Here is a 26955-nt window from a genome sequence, read left to right on the forward strand (position 1 = left end):
TGGCAGGAAGGGAAGGGAAGGAAATGTATTGCCACAGGTGCCACCATCTGCTCCGTGGTCTGAAAGAGGAATTTTGTTTTGGAGCTTTATTAGCCCATTCTACTCCTCGCTTTCTGAAATTCAGCATTTGCTGGACTCTGATATACTTCAATGCCAAAGATGAGAAACAGGCAAATAAGTAAAATGTGCTGAGGGAGGTTTCTGAAGGCATAAAGAGGAGGCAGACAACAAAATCCCATCACTCTTCCCATGGGAGCTCTGCAACAAAGTACTTTTCGTGTGTCTGTCTTTACTTTTTCTTATCTTAAATTAAATGCAGCTAGATTATTATATGTCCTTGTAACAACATTACCTACCTGAACAATGGTCTCCTCACTACGCCTTTCCAGGTGCTAAGCTACCACTCATTGCCTGCAGGGAAACACATTGAAGAGTCATTAGTTAAAGGTATGAAGTCCAGTTTGATTAAAACCTGTGCTAGATAGGCAAATATGGTCCTAAACAACAAGCTTAGTATGCCTAAGCAGGTGGGCAAAATGAGTTACAACAAGGCTTTCAGATGGGCTAGAGCTGAATCTATGGGTGTAGTCACTACTACCACATCTTCCATCAATTGCCCGAGTTCACAGATGGTCAGGGTTGGAAGGGACCTCTGGAGAACATCTAGTCCAACGCCCTGCTAAAACAGGTTCACCTAGAGCAGGCTGCACAGGACCAAGTCCAGGTGGGTTTTGAATGTCTCCAGAGGAGACTCCACAGCCTCTCTGGGCAGCCTTTCCAGTGCTCGGTCGCCCTAGTTCTATCAGGTTCAACTTCTGGTCAGTCCCCTTGCCCTGAAGCCTCACTAATCCAGCACAGCAATCAGTCAGCTTTCTCCCTAGGGCCTGCTCTGAAAAAGGCAAAGACAAAAAAACCCTCCAAGACAGCAGCAGAGTTCCTTGCAGCCAGAGGTTGCAGCTGAGGAAGGAGAGCTGCTCCTTACACTAGAACAGCTGGCACTGTGCACAGGGTCGTATTTTTAAAGCAAGTGCACAGTCTTTTATAAGCCACCATAAAGAATAGATGCCATCTTGCCTGCAGGCCAGAAAATATATACATATATATATATATATATATATATTTATTTATACTGACTGAATGCACATTATTTTATAGGAATAGTGACATTGCTGTGTATGCATGCGTGTGTGCATGGGGGGGGCGGGGGGAGCGCTTTTCTTTGTCCTTGCGGACAATGGCCTGTACACTGAAAGCCCATTCATGTTTGGAGCTTAGGAGTCAAAAAAGCTGAGAAAAACTGTTCAGATAAAATAGTGACTATCTGGTTTAGACACCACAGTAGAAATAATAATAAAAAAAAAAAACACAACAAAAAAACCCACAAAAACCAGTAAGTGACAACTTGACAGATGAATGCAGAAAATGGAGCAGAGTCAAAAAGCCATCCTGTTGATTAAAAATTGTTGCCATAAAGATTAAACTGATGTTCACTATGCTTTTTTGTCCTATCTATCTCCAGTCCCTGAGGTTTCCCTCCAGAAGACTTCTTCCACTTTATCCAATGCCACTTTCTTTACTCAGGCATCAAGGATTCTTGGATGCAGGCCATGAGTCTTCCGCAGTATAACACTTTCTTGGTAACTAAAAGCCCACACAAAAGGTGACGTTCGGGCTAGTGTAGGTTCTCCCTTCCATTTTGTCCCTGTACTGTGTGAATGCCCTCAACAGGGTCTAAGTTCCCCATATCCCCAGGGTTACTCTCAGCCCATTCACTCTGCCCCTACTCCCCTGCATCCTGGTTGCCCCCCACGTTTCCTTAGTCCAGTTCTCTCCTGTATCCTCTGACAACCCTTACACAAGCAGTTCAAGTCTTTCTGTGTGCTGACTGGCCAGCCAGCAATCTAAATAATACAAAGAACTGAGGAACCCACACCACACTGTTTTGCTCAATGCAGCAAGTCTGTCTCGTCTGTGCTGTCCAGATATTCTAGAAACGTATATATATATATATATAAATAACACTGAGCACATCACTACTTTGTCGAATTCATTTGGAACTGATCAAAAAGCTCTAAAGTTAATACAAAGGAACTGACAAGACAGCACAATGCCCAGGGGACAAAAAGCATCTACGTGAGGTCCCCTGAGTTTTTCTGCAGTGTTTTTCAGGCCAGTGTATTTCTGCAGCTAATTTACTCATATGAAGGCTGCTGGGTTCAGTAGAACTGAACATTATAAATCGGAGTTTTTAATGTCTAACTTATATGGCTGTATGTCAGCGCTCTCTGGACACAAAGGATATTTTCAAATGTGAGTTTTGAGAATGTGTGTGTGGTTTTTAGTAAGGTAAATATTAACACTGGCAAAATTCTGAGGTTTCCATCTTAGATGCCATATTTCTACAGAAAACAAACACATAATGAAATGCAACACCTGTTCTACAGCAAGCCACTCTGAATTCTCCAAAGAAAATGAATTTTGACAAAATACTCCTAAGATTCAGTCTTCCGCTGTCTCAGGATAAATTTGGCAAAGTTTAACCCAATTCCCTGAGACATCTGTTCATTCACATAAAAAACCAAGCTGGAATGGTTTTCTAGCAAGATACTACCTTCTGAGAAACCAAGGCTCTTTTATTTAAAATCTGTGTGAGACAGTAATTGTAGGGAGTTCAATTTCATCAACTCTGTCTGTTCTCATAGCAACCCTGATAAATTGGGCATGAATCCATAGCTGGGAAATGAATTCACACTTTACAGACTATCTGAACAACATACACACGGTGCTTTCTTCCAGGAAGGTCTGTACGTTATCTTCCCAGCACCCCAGAGCTGTGCAGCCACAAGCATCAGACATGCCTGCACCACTGAATGGAGGCGTCTGCAGTTCTCTCACATGAAACTGTTTCTTCTCTATATGCTGAGTCCAGAACCATGTCAGGACTGGCAGGAAGCTCAGAAGTCCCTGTGTGTCCCTTCCCTCCATCTGTAGGTTGCTGGGGAGCAGCACAGATCCAGCCCAAGGGCAGGATGAGGGAAGTCATCATGGAACTTCTCACCTCCAATGCGGAGGGACTGTTTTTACCAGCATGAATCATAGCAACAGTGCTCTGCAGACCTGAAGAGGCTTTCCCTGCACTGACCGGACCTACTGAAGACAGGCTTATCTCTCCTGAAACCAAAGAGCAAGGAGATGGGAACACATCACACCGTGCCCAGACCAGAGAAGAGCACTAACGGCTGACTGAGAGCATAAGCCAAGGAGCAAGGGAAGCTTTTGCACTTTTACCTCAGAGGTCTGCAGAAAATCTTTTTGAAAGACAGGAGAGCTTATTTAATATCAACTCAGTGTCCTGCAGGGAGAACTGTTTTCTCACAGGAGATACACAGTGCATTGCAGGAGGAAGTGGAAGGAGTGACATGAAGAAGGGGTTTGAGATGGCAGGATGGCTGAAGAACCACTGTGGATGTGGGACCCCCCCGGTGGGTGACTCCAAAGCAGAGACACTGTGGAGTTCAAAGACACATGTGCAGCTGCAGCTTAGGGCTGGCCTGGCAAGTGTGTCCCCAGCTAGGAGGGAGCCAGAGGGAAGGTGAGGGAGCTACCAGGCATGTCTGACAGAGGTGACTGCAGAAAGAAAAATATTGTGGGGTAACGAAAACAACTGAGGGGCTGCATCTTGAAGGGCAGTATTCCATGAAAGCTGAGGGTTCCCTGGGCTCACGTGTATTTCAGCTGCATTCAGTAAAATATTTTAGCCACATCTATTCCCTCAGCATCACAGATGCAGGCAAGACCTCACCACATGATTGCTGTGAATTACACCGAGAGGGACCGAAGGACCTGAAACACAGTGATATTCCCTTAGTCACTAGTGTTGGGTTGTGCCTTACCAATTCTGATACCCAATTAAACCACAATAGAGAGAAACCTGATGATACTGGAAGGATTAGTGGAGATAAGAAGGTAACGTCATCCAGGCTGGTTTAGATTCAACTCTGAATGAGGAGCAGAGGGTAGGGCAACTGCCTGAGACCATGAGAGGTGACACGATTTCCATCAAGGTGATTGTGAAATGATGTCATGCACCTTCCTGAAAAGAAGGAAGGAGCAGCACCAGAAACTCAGCTGATGCTGGGGCTTCTGATGAAAATACTGTGAGGGAGAAAGGAATGGAGGACACCAGTACTTAGTGAAAGAGACATTATTAAATGTCAGACAATCCTGATGCGGAGGAAGGGCAGACAGCACAGCAAGAGGCCATTGCAGCTGTGTCCAAATGTCTGCAAGTGTTTCAGAATCAAACAGGAGTAAAAGAACAACACACCCCTCAGAAAGGCTAAGGCAGCAGTGTAGTTTACTACTATCAAGCAACACAGAACTAGTAATAAAATTATTTGTAAATGCATCAAAAATGAGAGAAGGGCAAAAGGAAAGTGCTGGCTATTAGCAGGAAGAAGAACTAAGCCCAGGAAGTTTGGTAAAGACTGAAATATCCAGAGCCATTTGGATCAATCTTCACAAAAGGTGATTTTAGCCATATTCTGAATGAAAGAAATTTTATAGTGGAAACAGGAGCACAGGTGTTCGGAAGGGGAAGTAAAATTAAAACGAATAACTCGATGTGAGAAGGTTTGAAATTCACCTCAGGGATTTTAAGCACCTCTGTGAGCCATGAGCCGTGATGTCTTTGAGTGCACAGACAGACATGCAATGTCCCTGGGAAATGGAGGACAAACACGGAGGCCAGCCTTTCCGTGGAAGAAAGGAAGGCACTGGTAGCACTTTTAAGCTGTTGGTAATGCCTGAAAGATATGAAAACAGATTATCTAGAAGTCAGTTGATAGGCATGAAGTAGATAATAAGATGGCTAAAGGAAATAACAAGGTGGCAGCCAACAAGAAAATCCTGCCCACCTGAGCATTTTCCCTACTAGACCAGTCTGGAAATGGAAGAAAAGGGATTAGAAGACTTCACTCATATCTTCTTCCTATGCTCTCTGTGTGTCTGATGGCAGTCTCCTATTCCTGCCTTGTTCTTCTTTCTCTTCTGAGTTTTCGTGCTCTTCACAGTCTCTCTGTGTCCTACCCTCTTCTCACTTCTCCAAGTTCTTCTCTGGTCCTGCATGTTCCTGTAGTCACTTCAGTCATGACTTCCAAATTTTGCAGCCCACTTCCAGTCTGCATACACTTCTTCCTATTGTTCTTCCACTTCCCTCTTTCTAGCTCTGTTTCTATGGATTCTGGACAGGATAGCCTGTTTCCAAGAAAACATCCCAGCCTTTCAAACCAGTATGATATTTACCTCAAAGCTGAAAATCACACAGCTCAGTAACTCTAAACACGGCTTTTTTGGAGAGCATTTATCAAGCATGAGTGGAGTTTTAATGACTTTCTTATCATAATGATATTAATACAAAAAAGTGAAACTTTCAGATTCTACAAAATATCCCATATGAGATTCTAATGATTTGAAGATACAAGATCAAATATAAAAGACATTTTTACATTTATAGCTTTCAGCATTTGAAAAGCCATTTCTAAGCATCTACTTAGAAGACAAGTGCAAATAAGTAGTGTTATTGCAGAAGTGTTTTATAAGATACTTTGTTTGTTTTAAGAACATTTTAATCAATACAGTTTGTATGATTTTCTGGTTTCCTACAACAATGGATTTATTTTATGGGCATTTATTTATGTTAAAGATATTTATTCAGCCAGTTGATCATATCCTTTCTTCCTTCCTCAATGTAAGGTTTATCTTGAGGATTGATATCTTCTCTTTTGCGATGTACAAACCCATGTGTCTGTCCAGGGTAAATTTTAACTTCATAATCAACTTTACAGTTTTGTTTAAGCTTCTGCTCCAGCAGAGTGACCTGTAACACAGAATGTTCCATGTTGGCTGAGTACGGAGTTAACATGTTATGAATTTACAGTCCTCAAATTGCCCTGTTTTTTTACTTTTCTGAGAGACAGACACAGTGTGTCCATGCCATCATTTTCTCTTCTACTAATTTTATACCCAAATGCATTTCTGTTACTACACTTTATTTAACTAGGCTTCCCCCCGCTCCCCCTCCCCCCCAATAAAATAGTAGCATGTGACTGTACAAAACTGCAAAAGAGTATACGGGTTACTGTAATAACACCTGTAAAGGTAAAAACACCTATTACTCAGTGTCATCAGAAGGTTCGCATGTAGTGATCACTGTACAAGTTACTGCTGATAGGCCCCACCAAAAAAAAAAAAGAAAATCAAGGCAAGGTTTTTAATTAATTTGAAATTGAGGGAGGAGAAGCACAGATACAAAATCAGCAGTTCAAAGCTGCTGGCATTTTTGGCAGGATAATTAAAGCCAACATCACTCAATGAGGGTGTGTCTTCCTCTTTGATCCCCTTGGTGGATAATCATCTTTCTCCAGCCATTCCCCACCCAGGCTCCCCAGGAAGGCTGTTGACAGAGTACCAGAAAAGAGAAGCTCTGCAGGACAGTGGGAGAAGGAAAAGGATAGTCACAGGATTTTTTAATTCTCCTGGAACTAGTGATTCCACCAGTACAGGTGAGAACTTTCTTCTGATTTTATGCACCATCAGTATGATTGAAGAGGGTTTTCTATCCTAAACTTGACAAAAGTCTTCCTTTGTATTCTTGTCCTTTTCCTCCTAGGAACTCTCATATAGAAATCACCCATATTTTGCAACAGAAACAGAAAATATTTTTTAGTGTCACTGTAAAACTTTTTTATTTGGACATAAACAACATAAATTTGTGTAGAAATACTGTAAGAGTGAAAGGGGAAGAAAAGTACAAGTTAGTTTTCTACTTTCTTTTAATTAAATATCAAATTACAAAACAAGCATGAAAAGCATTAAAAAGACAAATATCTCTGATGGGAAACTCACCTGCTCCAATGGGATGTGTTCATCCTTTTCAGCAAAAATGAAGAAGGTGGGATGAAGCAAATTGGATCTGTCCTCAAAGAACCTGATGACACCTAGGGAAGAATGAGCACATATACAATAAGTCATGTTACTTCAAGTGGTTAAATCGCTACCACAACTCTACAGTCAAAATAATGTAATTTTGTGTATAATATATATATATATAAAAATAAATAAAGTAATGGAATTAAACATGCTTTGCTTAAAAGTCCCTTCGGTTGTGAGAACTTCCTATGATGTGGGATGTCATCCAGTACAGAAAGACTAGCTCTGCCTGAAAACGTCAGGGAAGAATTGTTACATTTGCCTGGTTCTTGTGGTTTTCTTTAAGCACCTGCTTCTGACCACCATCAGAGACAGGGTCCTGTGAAAGATGGACACTTCAGAGCTGCTTGTCCCTAGCCTGGCATGGCCATTTTTAAGACTATTGTAAATATTCACCAGTCCATATAGTTAGAATTGCAGTGTACATAGATTTATACTGATATAAATTAATAACAAATTGATATTGTAATTTTTACAATTAAAATATATTTTAATATATATAAAAACTAACCAGCTACCACCCTGGCCACTCTTATCATTATTTCAATTATTACAACAGAAAAATAAAATTATTCATATGTTAGCAAGTAGCATTGCAGAATTGACTCAGCTGATCAGCAAATCAGTGCAGCAAAATAGTTCCCACAATCATTCTGGAAAAACACATTCAACTTCCTTTCATCTCAACTGAATATAAATTGCCTTGGGTTATAGAGAAGTACAGAGTTTTATAACAAAAATATTAAGGGTAGCATATATGCGTTAAGAATAAAAGTGTGAGAGTACAAAGGTTAAAACAGAAAGTTAAAAACAGTTCACATTAATAACAAGGGACCACTGCCAGCAGTAACATTGAGGAATAAGTTGTTCATGCCATGATCTGAAGGGCTGCAGCCTGTGCAGCCCCCAGCCCAGATGAGTCATCAGCAAAAGACCCTCCACAGGACAGCAAAAAGGTTGGAAATCGCTGCTGCCGTGTCTTTCCCTGTTAGCCCAACGGGCGAACAGAGTACCGATGTGTGCCAAATAGGTTTACCAAAACCTAAAAACCAGACAGTGGGCAGCCACCTGTCCTGACTTACGCAGACTGAGGTAAGCAAGATACTGTGGCAAAGATCCATTTCATGGTAACTGTTGGCTCCTAAAAGATATAAAAGATGTACCCAGAAACCATTTTGTCATCACCAGCCAAGAGGAACCTGAGCCATAGGGAGGCCTTGACATTTGGAGTCCCTTGTATGCCATGTAGCACAGAAGCAATCGTGGCCATGCCACTTGAATGCACAGATCTTGCTTGTTATGATTAAGTGCAAAAATGTGAGTGTGCAAAATCAAATTGCTTAAAGATTTTGTAGAATAAAATCACCTTCTTCCATAAGATGTCACACTGAATTTTGTTACAGGAATACTCCTACAGAGTAAGTTCCTGCACCAGTCACGTCTGCTCAGAACATAATAGGTATTTGAGACTTACCATAGAGGGACACCCCCGTCTTTAAATTGGGATTTTTCAGCATCAGATGTTGTACTGCTGCTCCACCCCAGCAAAACCCAATGACACCAATCTTCTTTGCACCACATTGCTCCCTTAGATACTTCAGGATGACATCAACCTCTCTAAGACATGTAAATGAAAGCAAATTAAGGCTCTAGCTCTCTTCCCCTGGCCTCCAAGGTGGCTGCTGCTCAGAGCTGCTGGCTAGGCATCTGTCTGCTTGTGGGAGGCGATAAGTGACTCCTGGTTTTGCTCTTTACTTCACTTATCAAACTGTCTTTATCTCAACCCATGAGTTTTCTTGCTTTGTTCCTCCTGTTCCCTCCGCTGTCCCTCCTGGGAGGAGTGGCAGTATAGGTTCCTGGCTGCTGTCTGGGGTCAACCCACAACTAGTACAACTAGTGTACTACTAGTCATTTCTAAAATACAAGAGAAACTCCAGGGGAGAAGAAAAAGGAGAAAATCAGTCTTCCTAGACTCTGTTACTGGAACCTAAGGTGATTTTATAACCAGCAGTCCAATTAATTTCACAAATGGCAATAGTGGTCTTATAGGCTAACACAAATAAAAGTTTAAGACACACAGCCCATCAAGAGCATCCCATTATCACAGATGTGACTATAGGTAAACTATCTCTCATCAGGGAGACAAATATTTAATGAAATTGTGGAAGTAGATTTGAGATTGTTGCTTCAAAACCAGCAGTAACATACAATCAAGCTACACATCAGATAAAAATGGGAATAATATAGCTAGAAGAATGGGAAAGTAGTATTCTTTGAACCAGCTGGGATCTGGTGGGGAGCAGGGCCAATGTTCCCTAGTGTTTGGGGACTGTGTTTGCACCCTATCTAAAATGCACGGAAGTTGTGGCTACATGCAGGAACTGAATCAAACCGAGGTGGAAGTAGCGAGCTGCATTTTCTAGCCTTTGACGGTTCTTTTCTTTTGAGTCATTCATCTCACTTCTACCCTCTGCACAGGTAAACAGTGGGTGCTTCTATTCTTTTCAAAGTTCTACTTTTCTCCAAAAAGTACCTCTCACATAATCATGAGCTTGACCCACAAACTGCATGGAATTTCTGGGTTTGGACATCCAGCTGTATTTGACCCATTAATAATTTAGGATCTAATCCTGCATCCTTACTGAAGCAAAATTCCCTACAAAAGGAGGTTGTACACTTGCTGGATAGGGAACAATGATTGTACTTGTCTATTTTGCCGGCATTTCGGGTTTTCAGCCAGTCATTGAAAGTTGCCCAGTCATTAGAAGGTTTCCAAGCTTCTTGTCCCACAAAAAAATCTGGGCAGATGGCTCTGCAAGAAACATGAAAACATTTTATGCCCATGAAATAATACTGATAAAGGATTAAAGGGAAGTCCATGTGTACTACACAACAAATTAATTTTGTTGAATATACATAGAATTTAATCTACATCAAAACTGTACAGCAACCCTCATTATTTTTCTACATCTAATAAGGAGACTTAGCATAACTTCTAGATACATATTGCCCTGTTAAAATTCATTAATCTGACAAATTGTAAACTGCAATTGAAAATACTTTGTTTCCTACTGAATGTAAACAAACAAACAAACAAACAAAAAACCTACAGTTTACATGGTACATACATTTGGGCTAGAGGAAATGCTAATCCTGTAATACAGGAAAGAGGATACCCAATATGGGTTTTTCCATATTGGAAGACTTATTTCTTTCTTTGACACAAGCTGGTACAGTTTACCTTCATGGAGTGACTTTCAGCTTCTCTGGAATTTTTACTGTAATGGCAAAGTTGCACAGATGCTACATTGGGAGGAAGGAAGCAGGCTGCTTTGGGTTCATGAGGCGTGAAAGATAAAACCAAGATTTTTTTCCTGTTTGGCCTCTCTTCCTCTGTGCTTGCATACTATCTCGCTATGGTAGGACTACCCACCTATGTTAGACTTCTTACACTGTTTTAAGAAACAGGAAACTCTTCAGAGAAACATGTAAGGGAACCCTATGAAATTATTTCTATTTGTATGGTTTATATAAATTCAGGAAATAGTTGGTTCAACAAACTTCCTTATTAAAAAGACACTTTGAAAACAGTAGCATTTCTTACATGTATCCACTAGTTGTTAGCATATCAGCCATGTATCTGGTATTCGGCAGTTGCCATCCAAATATATCATGAATCACAATCACAGCTTTGTCTGTGCTGGCAGGTGGTTTGCAAACATACGCCTTGATGTGCTCAACTTGTACCTCCTGCCCACAGCCTCCATAGTCAAACCTGTCTCCAATATCACATGGGCAGGGCCTCGATTCATTAGCCATGCGTGATACTAAAGAACAAAAATTATTCAGTTGTGAATACCACATCATACCATACTGAAATAGATCAAAACACAGTAGTATCATAGACTTCCATTTTTGAATCATTACAGTGACACTGTGAACATGCTGATTACTGTTAGACCTAAAATGCAACATTAGTTAATAAGCCCACTGGGGTTTTCTTATAAACAATAATCTCTTTAGAATTACTTATATTATGAACTCTACAGAGGGAATCTGGTATATAAATAGGACTTCCATGCTCTACAGTAAGTAATGCAGTAAAAATTATGTTATGACCAACCAGCAACACAACCATCACAAATTATTTAAATAGCAATGAAACCAATTCTTTCACTCTTCATCTTGTGTATGTCCTTGTCAGGAATACATAACTTTCTTTAGCATAGACTGTAAAGGCTTAATACAGGACTTGGTGTTTTCAAGAAAAAAAACCAACCCAACATGGCTACTGTGTAGAAAGATATAACTTACTCTATTACATATATTATAGTACATAATTACACTTAGATTAAACATGGTATTTTTCTTCAGAGACTTAAGATTTTCCATAGCTTACTTTTCCAGTGTCAAGAAATCCTTTTTCTAACCACCTTCAGCCTCAGCTATTGCAAACTTTTGAAGGAGGATACTTAAGGGAAGTGCCAAGAAAAATATGCCAGCAAAAGCCAGAGTATAGAATTGTATTTATTTAAAAATTAATAAGGAATGCATTCAAACTCTAAGACAGGAAAAAAGAAAACTGAACATAAGGAAAAATTCCTTCAGTTGAGGCAAATGTTTTATCAGGAATGTAACAGTAGGGTATAGTTAATTTTTTACAAACTATTGCTTAAACTAAAACAAGCAATTCACAAAGGTCAAAAAATGCCAGCAGATTCTAACAGAGATTTATGTAGCATCTTGGTCTCAAGTTAATGATCTTATGCCATTGACCTTATGTGCACAGAGCATCTGCAAATTATTAAAGAACACAAAGAGAATTTAGATAAAGCTTTACCTAAATGCTCTACCGATAATTTTTGTGTACTAAGAAAACTTTGCTACTACAGAAAGAAGGATGTTCAAACTTTACTATGTTGAATACACTGACAGAGAGAAATGGGAAAAAGCAGATTACTGAACAGTCCCTGACATAGTGGGACTTAAATAGCTGTGGCACTAAAAGGACAGCTTTAGGAAAACAAACAAACAAACAAGCAACCCTACAACCAGGAGTTTTGCACAGAGTTCCAGGGACCAAGATGCTCTGGATTGGCAGACTTTAAAATTCAGACTATCCCAAAAGGTACTAGCAGAGCTAGGGTTGCAGATCCTGTGAGATTTCATTTTCACAGATCAATTCAAGACAAGCTTTATTGTGTTCAAAAGCTGTATTAACTCTGGGCACACATATATACTAATCCTCTACTATATTTTTTTTAAAAAAAATAAGCCACACCCACCCAGAGGTGTTTTTTTTCACATGTTCTAGTCTCATGTATAAGACTTGTGATTTAAAATAAATGTACCACAAAAGAAATATTAATAGGTAAGTATATAAGACAAAATACAGTTTAGAGTTGATAACTAACTTTCCATTCACAAACCATTTCCTTTTGATTAGACTAAAATCAGAAAAATATAATAAACCCAGAAACTTAATATTAAAGAAACATACATTTCAGAACTCCAGAAACACAAATGCAATACCTTCACCAGTCCTTAAAGGCTTTAGTTGCAAACATTTCACATTAGCTGACAAAACGTAAAGCAACATCTAAAACATAAAATATTTAAAGATGCAGATATAGCAGCTGAGGAAAAGAGCTCCAGACACAAGCCTGTGAGGAGTAGTGTTGGCTTGTGTGGTTTATAAGCCATACAGACTTTGCAAGCTTTGTAGCGTAGTCAAAACGTTCCAGTGTTTCAACATTTGCCATAGTATGCATTACATACAAACAGTATCTTCTTCCATTTCTAAGACGTTACTGAAACATTCCTTAAAAATTAAGCCCCCTCCTTACATCCATCAAAGCTATTCTTTTATATCTGTAAACCCATAGCCTTGGTGTTCCACCACCTCCACCTGCAAGTACTTGAGCATTTATTCGAAGACCAAACAGTAACTTCATTTTTCAGAAACATGAACCTACAACCAGAGAAATATGAAGATACTGCTGTGCAGCTCTTTCACTTCCAACAGACTCTCCTGAGTCCTCCTCCTAAGAGGTCTTCCTCACCTCAGCAGGGAAAATAACAGGTTTCTGAACCATCATCTCAAACATTTAGGGGAAAAAAGTAGCCCCCGATAGCATTTAAATCAGCATGCACTCTTTAAAAAAAGCACGTACATAAAAATGAAAGTCCCCTGAACATGCTGAGTCAGACCTCAGCATGCACTTGTTTACATTTCTTAGGAGGAAAAGCCATGAAAGTTTAAAAAACTGAACAAAACCAATACCTACCTGTAGCACAGCAAGTGTGTGAGATAGTAGAGGCGAGTCACAAGAGTTCAGCGTGGATGGTTAGTGCTGAATGTGATCCCAAAAGGAAGTGCTAACTCATAAAAATGAAAGCGGTGAGTGTAAGCATCAGGTTTCTTCAAATAAGAGTTATGTAAGTTACTGCCCTTATCTCTGCGTATTGCAGAGTGACAAAGTTGAAAGTTCTCTCTTTTTAAAGCTGTTAATTTTACTGCTAGCATAGGCAGGGTGTGCTGCTGTGAGGAGCACTGCAATAGCTGAGTACCAAAGCCTCTTTTTAACTTACACAAAATGATATTGAGCATTGGAGGTCTTTTCAGCTTAGGAAACATATTAATGTAGCTGACCAATTCATTTAGATGATTTCTTTTTTTTAAAAGGGTGCTCCTTTGCTTTTAAAGGTCAAGGTGGTATCACTTTTAAACATTATGTTGGCATTATTTCCTCAGACTATTTATCCATTGGTAAAAGACATATCTAAAGTCATCAGAGGGGTGAAGCAGTGAAGTAGAGTTATCATTTCAAAGCTGTATACAGATAAAGCTTATATAGTATGGGGAAAATATTTTCTCTTTCAGAATGAAAATAAATAATATGTAAAAAGGTAACAGTTTTGTAGACCACTGTACATATAAGTGTTTAAAATACATTTGTATCCTTTCACAGGATATTTTATACTTTTTTTTTTCCTTTTGAATTAAAGTGACTGCATGATCCTTGTATCCCTCCCATACTAATGATTTTCTTTTTGTTGGATTATTAGGATTATTCTGTAACAAGCTTTATCTAAGGATATTAGCAATCCAAAATTCACTGTTTCCTCAGAGGCACATCTAAAAAGAAGCACTAAATGCATTTTAGCCTACCACACTTTTGCCTTAGGAAAGCAACCAGCCTTGCAATTCAGTCCTCATGTGTAAGCTGTTTTCCCGTGTTCTAAGTCAGTGCTTTTTATTTACAATTCCAAAAATAAAGTCAAATTTTAAAAAAGCCTACCAAAGAACTCCACAGTGGAGTCATAAGGTTCAAAACCCACCCTTTTCTTTTGGTCTGATTTTTTTTGGCTTTTCCCACTTGCATACTACAAACAACACATTATAGCATGCAGGGAGCTTCATTACTCCATAGCAACTTCAAAGAACAGTAGCAAAATACATGAGAGAAAAAATGGCAGTTTAGATCATTCCTAGAAAAGAAAAAAGACAGCAATGTATGCAGAGCCTTCTTGGCTTAATCAATGGAGTTGCTTAATTACATTTCCACTCTCTTAGTCACAGTAATGTGGCTCTGGAAATTTTTCTTTACACATAAGACTATTCCCCTTTACCATAATACTAACATTAAACTCTAGAAATTAAATGGCTTTTACTTTGATATTGTTTCATGTTCCTTGATAGGCAAGCCATGCAGCTTTTTTACTTCAAAGTCAAAACTTAATTCAACACATTAATGACCTCTGTACATGCAGTTGGTTGCAGTTTGTACTGTAAACACATACCTGTTTTGGATCGCGCATTTCCAACTCTTAGTGACTTACAGTTCTCATGGTTTGGTTGTACTTGTAGTAACTTGTAGCTACCCTTTCACTTCAAACAAATGCTGCGTCTCAGTTTGGTTTTTTCTTTTTGCTTAGTCACGGTGTTAGTGTTACAGAACACATGCCGTTTCAGTATTTATGAATGACTGCTGTTCTTTAAATATATGCCCTGATCGTCCTCTTGCACATTAGGCTAACCTGCTAATGCTAATGGAACTCCACTAATCTCGAGTTAGCCAGGTTTTACACCAGGGTAATTAAGGTACAATAAACTTCCAGACTTCTACACTCATCTCCTGCAAAAATGTGTTATGAGAGCAGTATCACCTAGGTTAACAGCTGGATTAATACATTACATATAGATGGTATTGTATGAAGAACAACAGTTAATAGGCAGCTGCAAGCCAGAATTCTCTGAAGACCTCCCCATGGGAAAGACAGAGGGCCATTACCAGCATGTAAAAGAGGAAAACATGGATGGGAAAAAGCAAAAGAAATTAAAATCCCATTGAGAAAGAGATGGTTAATTAATACTGTTGACTGTTTTTACATGAGACACACCACAATGTATGTTGCTCTGATATTTAATTTGAGACATTGTCTTTAGTAAAATTAAGACTTTCCTAAATTACATTTTCTCCCCATTAAAGCACATAGCAGTCTTTATTAGTAGCACTGAGAAGGTGAAAAGGGACATAACATTGTTTTCTTTTTCTTACAACTTTATAAGTACCAGCACCCTGTGAAGATACTAGGCAGCTGGTTTAAAACTAATGAATGCAAGCCTTTCTCCCCATGAAGCATAAATTAAACCATGGAAGTCACTGTCATAAAATGCACTAGAGGTCAGCATTTCAAGCAGGTTCAAAAAGGGTCTGGCAAATCCACAGAGGCTAGGTCCGTCCATTCAACACACTGCTCCAGTGCCAACATCCACCTCAGGCACAGCTCGTCCTGAACAGCTGGCTGCCAGATCGTGGAGTGAGAGGGACAATTCCCTGCACAGCCACTGCTGGCCCCTGACAGAGGCTGGGCGATGACTAGATGCAATCTGGAGCTGATGCAACACTAGATTTTTCTCATATCATCAATGGGAAAATTACGTAACAAGACGCATTATGCAAAAATCATGTACCATTTCTTCTTTAAGCAGCAACCATGGTTGTAAGCCACACATTAAAATGCCTTGTCTGCAGATTGCACGGCACTTTTGAATTCCTAAACTGACCAGGAAATCACCTACAGTGTTTCACAGAACCAGAGGTAATCTGAGAAAGTAGTACTCCATCTGGACAACCTTAGCCACAAGATATGCCCACTTACGTCACCTGTTAAATACGAATCCGCCACCACCATACCAATCAAGAAAGCCTAGTCTTTCAAAATAAGCTTCACCAAGCAATGTATTTGTGTCCCTAAATTTTGAACCTGTGATTTATGTAGATTAGATGAACAGTGGCCATAATACACAAATAGATTAATTTAACATTAGTCTTATTTCAAACATTCAGATAAATCTCAAGGAACTGGAGAATATTAAAACGTGACACTGCTAAGTGAAATCTAAGACTTCTTCGAAAGAACATAATATGGAAGTATCCATTAGAATCTACTGACAAAAACATCTAAAATAATCTGTTTACTTATTTATTTGATTTCTATTTCAACAAACCTTCCCCTCAGTTTTCTAAAATGTGCCATCAAAAATCTGCACAGTGTATTACATAACTGGATTACAATTTAAGTTGCTTGTTCTTCTATTAAATGTATTTATTCAGTCAGTTGATCACATCCTTTCTTCCTTCCTCAATATAAGGCTTACCTTGAGGATTGCTGTCTTCTCTTCTGTGATGTACAGAACGATGAGTTTGTCCAGGGTAAGTTTTAACCTCATAATTGACTTCACAATTTGTTTTTGTAGCTTCTGCTCCAGCAGGGTGACCTGTAATAGAGAGCACAGTCGTAACTATATCAGTATAGCCATATTACACATGCTACCATTCTTCATCTTATTCATAATCCAACTCCCTAATTTATAATTCAGGCTAGAAACTAGTAACCAAGCTTCATATGGGCAAAACAAAAAGTAAAATTATATAAAGAAAAAACACCTTTGCAGTAAGGGTCTAGAAAATTTGTTAGAATATAAAGGCAGGTCAACAATCTGCAAAGATATGGACAGAAGTACTTCCTATATGTGAAATATATAGCAATGCTAAATACACTACAACTGAACAAAAGCTTCTAACAACACCTGTGGATGGAATGTGGTGTATCCTACATGGTTTATGGGTTTCTGACCAATAGAAAACAGTATCATCCAGCAAAGGATAGCTCTCTGAGTACAATACTTCAAAAAATACTTCAAAAAAGCGATGACATTTTGATAAAGCTTTCTTACCTGGGTTACTAGCCATACTTTTACATACTTTTACAAAGGAATGAGTCTTAAGAAGAAAAAAAAATATCTAGTTTTCATTCTTTGCCTAGGTTACATTAGCCTTCCTGTTCTGTTTTGCCGCATTCCGCTCCATTTTTCTCCTTATTTTTTGCCCTTCAAGCAGTATCATGAGGCTGAGTTTTGATTCCGAATTCTGGATGGAATTTTAAACATGCAAAAATGAAAGAAGACAGAGGTTATTAGCATACTTGATGAAGGGGAATGAAGTCATCTTTCTCAGCAAAAATGAAAAACGTAGGGTTCAGGAAAGTGGCTATATCATCAGAATTCTTGATTAGTCCTAGAAAACATTAAAGAAACAAAAAAAAAATCACGATTGACTTTTAAAGGTGAAATCCAGCTTCAAATACAGCACTCTGCTTCTGCAGTGAAAAGTTTTCAAGTCTCATGCAATATGCAGCCATACATACTAGCTTTACTTTCAAGCTACTGTAACCATGACTCCTAGTAGAATACCTTCCAAGATTGTAAGTCTATTTAAGCCATTTTCTTAAGATACAGACAATATCTGACTTAATAAAACTTGAAAAATACCTTCTGTGCATACAAGCTTGAATGTTTTGAGTGGCTGGGAAAGTCAATGCTTTAGTAAATAGTACAAAATTTACATTCTGAGAATGTTAGCAAAGGGCAGCTTCGCTATCCCAACTTCTTGAGCAGAGCATAAGAGGAAAGCTGGTGTTAAAATAATCACAATCTAACCTCGCAGAGCTACAGCAAAAATAATACTCTGCTCCTAAGAGAATTTCTAGCTCTGCAGCATGCAGAGCAGTAGTAAACAGGAAAAGGGAGCTAAATCAGGAAGGTGACTGAAGGACAACACATATGTCCGTCCAGATCTGAAATAAAGATGTCTGCTATGACCCGTTCTGAAACTAGGAGCAAAAACCTTCACCACTGTCTTCGCGTAATATCTTCCCTACTCAGCTGAAAATACCTCTCTTCATCAGCTGACAGCCTGATTTGAAGAAACAATGTTAGATGAAGTACTTAAGCAATATAATATGCATATATATATATATATAATACCTGCTTGTATTACATCCCTGTATTTACCTACCATAGAGAGATACGCCAGCCTTTAATTCCAGGCATGTCATTATCAGGTGAGATACAGCAATACCACCCCAGCAAAAACCAATGACCCCTAATTTCTTTGCACCATGCTGTTCCTTTAGATATTTAAGCACAGCATCAGCTTCTCTGGAACATACAAGCAAATGAGAATTAAGCACCCATTGTAAAACCAGTATTTGAAAATTTGAAAAGAAAATCTAGAGATGCATAGAAGATACATAAAACATAGAGATCCCTATATCATGCTGTTACTATATTTTCTTTCACATACTTTAAATAATTCATTATTTCAGACCAATAGTACTGGTTGCTAATCTGAAATAATCAGAAAGAGAGAAAAAAAAAAAAAAAAAAAAGACCTGAATGGAATTAAATAATAATGCAACGTGATCAACATATATCAAAGGAAACCTAAAGAGATGGAAAGTAGATGATTGATTAAACACCTACCTAAGGGTTAAAATAAGCTGATGAAGTTTTGCTTTGTAAATGTAGATAGAAAAAGTAATAAAAACCTCTCTAGAGAATACTATTCATTAGACAGTCAAAATGCTGACAATAACTGTAAGCTAATCCCATATATTTGCTGCAGGAAAGTCAATGTAACAAACAAGGTAGATCTTTTCAGAATTTATAATGTAGCTTGAAATACATCTTATCAAGATTCTGTATTCTGAAAAAAACACATTTACCCCTGAAGCAGATGTCAACATGCAGAAGCAGTAAAGAGAAAGTATTGGTGGCAGTTAAGTCTTTTGTATCACCTCAAAACTATATTTTCAGCCCCAGTTCCTTGCCCCCTGCGGCACGCAAGCTATACACACCCTTAATACATCAGCCTCGCAAATACCACATCATCCACCAACACACACAGACAGAAGCAAATTAAGTGCCAAAAAATTCTTTCTTCACTGGAGCTAACACTTGAAACGTGAATCGCCTGTAAGAAATACCAGGCAGAGCCCAACCCTTCCTCCCCATTGCAGCGGACAGGGGACAGATTCCAAACTAAAAAGTTTCCACGACAACTGACCCCTCTGAGAAAGGAGGGGAGCTCTCTGGAAAGGATTCAGTTATGTCTCCCATAACCTTCTTACCGAATACCTAAGCCCAGCAACCTTCAATGTAGCTACTACCAACAGTCCAAGAAAGATATTTGCTCTCCCAGGAAGTTAATTAGTTTGGTCTCCAATTAGACTCATCACTTCTCAGTATTGTCTTGCCAAGAGTTTCCTTCTGTGCTATCAAGGCAGCACAGCACCTCTGCTACTGACAGGTCTTTGCTGATAAGTGCTTGGGCAGCATTGCACACAGGAGGGGAAGACCTGATACTCCTCTTGGCTCCCAGCACCCTGTCCCCTGGGGAGCCGCGGCCCTTAATGCACCGTGACAACAGATGATCAGCCACCTGGGGCCAGTTACACTGTGCTAGGCGCAATCAAAAACTCGTTTCTTCCTTCCATACAATATCTTAACATACCAGTCTGTTACACAGAGTGAGACTCAAGATGAGAACTAGGCTTTCTCACTGCTTGTGTCACAGGTCATTTTTAAACCATGCTTTTTGAGGCAGAGGAAACAACTTGAAGTCTATAACAGCTGATGTTATCAGCATCAGTTGACAAAACTCTTCCCTAAGCCACTGCTGAGAGTTGTTCTTGAACTCTATTCAAGGCAAAAATAAAAGGTCACTGATTCCATCCACTTTAAGGAGGCATTAAAAAAAACACCTTCACTGGTAGATTAGCTGCATCCAATCTCAAACAAACAAACAAACAAAAACAACAACAAAAAAAAGCAGTATGTGACAGCAGCAGGCAATGGGATATCCAGTTCCCTGACATCTTGTTTATTTTCCTAGTATCTTGAGTTTTCAGCCAATCATCAAACTTGGACCAGTGATCAGAAGGCTTCCACGTTTCTCTTCCCACAAAAAAGTCTGGGCAGATGGCTCTGCACACACAGACACACACAAAAAAAATTGAAATTGAATTAATTAATCAATCACTGAGATTTTTTTGACCCTTCATAGCATGAAAAGTTTCTATCCAGGCATAATTTTGTTTTGATTTCTTTTTTCTAAGAAAACAATGTTTTTAAATATCATTGTTAACTATTCTACAGAAATGCCTATGAGCTTTAGAAATTATTTATAGGTATCTATATATGCTTTTTTCAATTACTAAACCACATAATTTGTGATACAAATCTGGAAAATACAAATATTTTTATCCCTAGTATTTTACCTGCTGTGAGTACATAATTTGAAACTATACACAGTAAACCAATAGATTATCTTGTAAAAGATTATCAGACTAGGTCCTGATTATAACAATTACAGATTTTGCGTACAACATAATACCATTTAACATAAATCCATTATTAATGGGTCCCACTTAAACAAAGACAATTAGATACAATAGTTATTTACTGCAGAGTGTATTATGAGGCTCGGAAAAAAACCCAAGCACTTGATGGACTGAGGTCAGCAAGGACCAAGTGAAGAGAAAATGTGTGGGAAGAAAGGGAGGAGCATTTTTCTGGGGACATCATCTGGTGACTGGAAAAAGGGAAGTACAGTAGGAGTCCACTCAGAACTAAAGACTCCCTGTGTCACAGGGGTGCCCAAATCCTGGCTCAGGGTGACCTCAGCTGAAATGTGTTGTGTGGCCAGCAGCGGAGTTGTGGTGGTGCAGTCACTAGTGGATAATGCCGTCTCCTCATGCAGAAGGAAACAAGCATGGACTCTGGAGGCTGCCAGCACTAGGTCACCCCCAGATGCTGCTGGGTGTTCTCCCAAGTCCAGCCCACAGGGAAACAATGGGATCCCTGGGAGACTATGATCATCATTCACTTACTGAATGCCTTTGGCTCTTTCCCTCCTCAGACACACCGTATGTATCTTAATGATCATGGTGAAATGACTGGATCAGCTTGGCCTAAAGCAGACCAAACTATGTTGCAAGCATTTGATTTTTTTTCAATGGTGTTTGATCATTTCTGTGAAAAAAAGCAACAGTGACATCCACAGCATACTGGTGTTTGTAAAGGTATAGGTATAGGCAAAACTGCACAGCCTTTGGATAAGTACCTGTCAGAAGGGCAGAAGGGCTACGTATTGCTTTGAAAGTGAACCTTCCCAAGACCAGGTAGAAGAACAGGTTCTTCCCCACTCAGACTAGCCTGATAAGACACTACAAGCCACCAGTCTTAGTGTGGTCTCTGAAATACAGCTCTCATAGCTCCTCATCCACACTAGGAAAACATACAGCTATTTTCCTCTCAATAAACATTGGTGCACCAGTTCAGCAGCATCTTGAAGCAATCAGGGAAGACACGCACGGCCTCTCTTTATTCAGTCACTGCTACCTGAAAACTCTCAGCTCTCCTCCTGCCTTGAGCAATTGAAACACCAGCATTCTTCCGTTGACCACTGTGGATTAGCAGTACAGGTGGAGGGAGGGAAAGAAGGTATTACAAAACAAAGTATGACGTGGCATGAATCACAGGAGAAAATTAGAGGAGGTAAGGTAGTGTGAAGACATACCAACTCATCAGACACTGGGTACTTTTGACTGAGCAGACTCTTATTGTAATAAGGAAGCACACTGTCATACTAGTGATTTGCCAGTATCCTGCACAGCATGAGAGCTTTACGTCCAGCCTCATGAATGATTGCATTTGGTCACAAGACAAACATATTTCCAATCACACAGCAGAACAGAAGATGTCCAGTGCTCAGGAAAGACAGTAGCAAGGAGCAGACTAATGACCAGTTCATTGTTCCAGTGTATCAGAAAATCCTAATCCTCACAATGGTAGTATCCTTATGTTGCAGAGACACAGAGCTCCTTTCAGCTCCACAGGCAGATCTCAGCCACATGGCAACTGTCTGCTGACGTCTTCTGTCACACTCCATAGACTGAGAATAGTTAAGGCACCAACTCTCCGTACTAGACCACTACAGAATTAGGTGGAGGTTTGCTTTTTGGAACTGCAGGCCAGTCTCAATGTTTGTAATGTGTACTGCAAATGGAGTACCTTGCAGCGTATCCCATTACTGCAAGACATGGCTGCATTTTGGAATGTAACTGCTGTAGGGCACTGAAAATGAGTGTGAAAGATTTGTGGGGTGAAGGGGATTGTATTTAATACCCCTTGTGTGCATATGAAACATTCATATGCACGTATTCAGTGTGTACATTCAATATCATGTTCAAAATACATGACATTCATTCATATTTCTGCCAATGACAATTTTTTTAAATACGTCATATAATTTACCTTGAATGGCTGTTTACTTTAAAAAGATTTCTAAAAACAGAATACACGCTTCTGTTTCATACTGAAACATACTATATTTTGAAGCCATCTCACACTGCTGGAAAAATTATCAGAATCACTTTTTACTGCATCACGTTCTTAATATTCTATATATTCTATATGTGCAGTCAGTTCTGTAAACAGCAAATTACAACGGAAGCATACTATGCTCTGCATCATTTCACAGCAATGTTCCTTTGTGGTTTTGAATTATGGAAATACATCACTCAAACTGCCCTGGTAATAGTTTAATGAATGGGAGTAACAGTTCTAACATAAGGCTAGAAATCATAAAGAGTGGGATTTCTTGGAGAAGAAAAGATTTATTACATGTATCCACTAGTTAGCATATCAGCCATGTATCTGGTGTTTGGGAGTTGCCATCCAAATATATCATGAATCACAATCACAGCTTTATCTGTGCTGGCAGGTGGTTTGCAAACATACACCTTGATGTGCTCAACTTGCACCTCCTGCCCGCCACCCTCATAACCAAACCTGTCTCCAATATCACATGGGCAGCGCCTCAATTCATTAGGCATCTAGGAATCTGCAGGAAAGCAAAAAGGACAAACAGTAATATAATTTATTTTCAGTAACAACTGTAATTATGGATCATAATCTTCAAGCAGCCCCCACAGCCCCTTCCAGACACCTAGTAATACCCAACTGATACTGCAAGTTTAGAAGTTAAAGCTCCAGGTGTTTATTGTAAACAGGCTCTTGACACCAGCCCTCTCTGGCTGCCATAAATATTGATGAATTCCAGGTCAGTCATCACAGCGCCAGAGTGTGGTAAGGCCAGAAGAAAGGCTTATGTCTGTCCACCATTCCTAGCTTTCTGCCTGGAGCAATCCAGTGTGTGATAACTACTATGTCATGTCCCCACACACTGTGCTTCATAACAATTCCTCTCACGTGGTCTTACATCTCTTCACAGGCTGGCACCTGGTAACCCCACAGTCAACGCACTGCTTTTCTGACTACCTTTTCTCCTCAAGTTTTCATTGTGCATGTCCCCTTTCCCTTGCTCCATGGGGAATCCAAGGCTGCTGCCCTACATGCACTTTTCTGGTCCTTTGTACCACCTGCTGCATACAGTCCTTTCTCAGGGAACCCATCATTAACTGGCATCTCTAAAAGTTCTAACAATCAACTCGAGAAAGTAAATCAGCAGAGGGTTTTCTCTGAGTTACATGCTATGTAATCTGAACTAAGAGTGGTCAGAGGAATACAGAGACGTACACCAATGTTGTGCATATAACAAAATCTCATACATCGCAGATACATAACTTCTCTCTAGAGGTGTACATTTTAAAGGACAAACTGGAAACTACTCCATTTCTCCTCAAGTGAAGAATGGTTTCTGAAGAGTCTATGACCAAAGAGGTCTTCTCAGAAGAATCCCCCAAGCCCAGCTTAATTTCTTGTTTCTTTCAAGTGGAGATAGGCCTCTGTAGCATCTCTTTAAACCCAACTAACTTTTGGTGCCCCCCCACCTCTTTCCCCTCCACCAAGCAGTAGGTGGTCATATACAGAGCCTTTTTTTCTACCTTAGTCTGATAAGCTGTTTAAGCTAGGCCTGCCACCACTCTTAAGCAATAAAAATGGCACCGTTTGCTTACTAACAAGAGCTAGTCTCTCTTCCTGTGCAAATGCATGCACTGGAATGATATTCCTTGGTCTGGCTGGTCCTATTACTGAAGTGAAATGCAGCATGCTGGCAATACAAATAAAATGCACTCTTCAATGCTTAACTATTCTTTGTTAGCAATATATCTAAACTATTTATCCCCTTCTAGATTTTCTAATTCAGACAGATGTCAAATAAGACCTTTAATACACTCCCAATACTCCCTGCCCTCTTCAATTTCTCCGCAAGTGGGTAACATGGTAAATGGTATTAAAAACAAAACAAGAAAACACAGTAAACAAGAAAACAAATTACCCTGAATGCTGCCTCTTTACACCAGTTATGCTCTTTTCACAGGACTATGCACTTTGCAGTGATACATGGAGAGGTTCCCAGCACCAAGAACTGGCCCCCTTCAAGGACGTTTCCCAACAATGACTTTTCCGAACAAAGCTTGCCTCCTGACCTTCTGCAATCAATCACCACATAAACTCCGAAAGATGCAGCTGGACTTTAGCTTGCCAGTTAGACTGACTGACATTACAACGAGGCAAAAGTACCTTTTCTAAATCTCAGGCAAAGCAAAGGCCTGAGGCTTTAAACGCACTCTGTATAACTGGCCAGATTTAGAACAACTCTCCTACCATCATGCTTGCCAACTGTTTTCCTTCACAAGCAGTTCATCTGAGCAGTAAACCAACAAAAATTGATTTCTATTTAAGTAAAAGACTTCTTTCTTTTAAAACATATATGTTTAAATATATGTTAAAACACAAGCTGTGTTTAAACAAAAATAACAGTATTGCCAAGTTTTAATAAACAAAACCAATGTGCTGCAACAGTAAGTTTTTTTAAAAAACATAATGACTCAAAGAATGTTTACAAATTATTCACAGAAAGCAGTAAATCATCTTGTATTGCTGAGGCTATCTCTACAAACAAGCAGAAAGCACAGCATAACCTTCCTTTGAACAGAACGTGTGCTTGGTAAAAAATACTAATTAAACCAACATGGATGCAGATTTCCAAAATTATGTAATAGTTCACAGAAGGGATTAACAGAGATGTTGAGCAGACTATGAGCAAAACACTATTTTTCTCACCACACCCCACTGAATTTACATGGTACAGCTAAAATACATTTAAATAAAAATTGCAAGAACCTATGTTTTCAAAGTTGCTTGTTAATTGAATTCTAATTTTCACCTACATGTAATTCAATCACCACAGATTTAATGAGCAGAAGGTTGTTAGTTTAGGAATCTGACTGTATTCGCAGTTTAGATCAGCTCTTTGCATTTGTGAAACTTCAAATGAAATACAGTTCAAACATGTCTTCGTTCAGACACATGAAGACTTTTAACGTACCAAGTACTCAGGCTTGATTTCCACCTAAGAAATCAGCTGCACTGTCATCTCTTTTGACTTTTTTTTTCAAAGCTTCATGAAGTGTAAGTTTCACCATGACTTCAAAATGCTGCATATCTTGCCTTTTAAAAAAAAAATTACCCACTATACTTTACAGTCTTACAGTTTTAGACACTTTGTCACATTTTATCAAGCCCACACAAGATATCTGGCATTTCCATTGCCTTGATTTACTCTTCCCAGTTTCCAGATTTAGGCTATCACATAAGCCCCATCTATAAAATAAAGCCTAATAGCAAAACAATTTTGTTAAGACCCAGTTTAGGCAGAGTCCAATCTGTGAACTTCTAATATTGTGGCCATAGCACAACAGCATCTGTGCTGTTCTCCCACCACAGTGGCAAACCTAGGGCTACAGCATCAACAATGAAATAGGAAACAAGGCTCAAAACAGCTCTAGTTTGAAACACTTCTGTGCTTTCTCCTTCATCCCTCCATTTATTCTTCCCATTACTCATTAACACATCATCAGCCCTTTTCCTGCTTCCTCTGTGGCATGCCATCAGGGCAGCAGCTCCCTGTTGCCTCATCCAGGGAGCTCTGATCCACAAGTGATAGGAGTGCCAGACATGAAACTGGAAAAAATGGTCTCCACTACAGTCTGTATCATAGCAGAGGCTTTCCCTACCTTTAATGAGCACTGGCGATGCTTGGATGGCAGAAGTTCAGATTTACTAGGTGCTATTCTTTGAATGCTACTTCTTCAGTGATATATATTTGGGTTGCCTAAGGTGCATCCCTCCTCAACTGAGTTTTAGTTTGCTGAGCCATTTTAGTGTTATTTTGCACTATTTGGCCAATCAAGTTTAAGTAACAGAGAATTGTGAAGAGATTAACTCAGCATTTTGGAACTAATACTATCTGTCATGGTTAAAATCCCCTTAAGCAGTTCAGTATACCTCTATTTATATTTGTTCATATGAGGAAAAAAGATCTTACTCACGATGAGCAAGCATAAACAGAATACCCTCAGGGTACAATTCAAATCATGCTTCTTCCAACTCATTGGCTTATCAAGTTTTAATGATATCCCAAGGCAATCTGATTTTGCCACGTACAGGAGATAAACCGATAAACATTCAGCCGTGCAAAATGAAATTCAGGGTGTGACGATGTGTCATGGCCAGGGCTCCCTCTGAATCGAGTTCCAAGGAGGAGGTGACATCCCTCCCTGTATCATAACCCAGCAGGCTGCAGTGCC

The 26955-nt window shown here is 39.4% G+C and overlaps 2 protein-coding genes across 2 annotated transcripts; both read right to left on the reverse strand.

Moving 5' to 3' along the window:
• Nucleotides 1–5365: 5365 nt before the first annotated feature.
• Nucleotides 5366–13367, reverse strand: CMBL (carboxymethylenebutenolidase homolog). Its single transcript, XM_037379585.1, has 6 exons — nucleotides 13278–13367; nucleotides 10595–10817; nucleotides 9695–9802; nucleotides 8465–8607; nucleotides 6907–6998; nucleotides 5366–5878 (listed from the first exon to the last, which is right to left on the reverse strand). Exons 2-6 carry the CDS (start codon nucleotides 10807–10809, stop codon nucleotides 5699–5701), a joined length of 738 nt encoding a protein of 245 aa, XP_037235482.1. The 5' UTR covers nucleotides 10810–10817; nucleotides 13278–13367; the 3' UTR covers nucleotides 5366–5698.
• Nucleotides 9702–26618, reverse strand: LOC119144350 (carboxymethylenebutenolidase homolog). The gene is given in 8 exon segments (XM_037379587.1): nucleotides 9702–9802; nucleotides 13278–13368; nucleotides 14794–16748; nucleotides 16751–16774; nucleotides 17482–17573; nucleotides 18354–18496; nucleotides 19404–20323; nucleotides 26383–26618. Coding segments are annotated over 5 exon segments (468 nt in total). The 5' UTR covers nucleotides 19457–20323; nucleotides 26383–26618; the 3' UTR covers nucleotides 9702–9802; nucleotides 13278–13368; nucleotides 14794–16592.
• Nucleotides 26619–26955: the final 337 nt, after the last annotated feature.

The sequence above is a fragment of the Falco rusticolus genome, chromosome 3 (assembly GCF_015220075.1).
Source record: "Falco rusticolus isolate bFalRus1 chromosome 3, bFalRus1.pri, whole genome shotgun sequence".
NCBI classification, from domain to species: domain Eukaryota; kingdom Metazoa; phylum Chordata; class Aves; order Falconiformes; family Falconidae; genus Falco; species Falco rusticolus.

Coding starts and splice junctions, on each gene's coding strand:
- CMBL (XM_037379585.1), bottom strand. CDS start 10,809: ATGGCTAATGAATCGAGGCCCTGCCCATGTGATATTGGAGACAGGTTT. Junction 6,999..8,464: donor GACGGGGGTGTCCCTCTATG/GTAAGTCTCAAA, acceptor ATTCTTCCCTAG/GTGTCATCAGGTTCTTTGAG. Junction 5,879..6,906: donor AACACATCCCATTGGAGCAG/GTGAGTTTCCCA, acceptor TCTGTGTTACAG/GTCACTCTGCTGGAGCAGAA.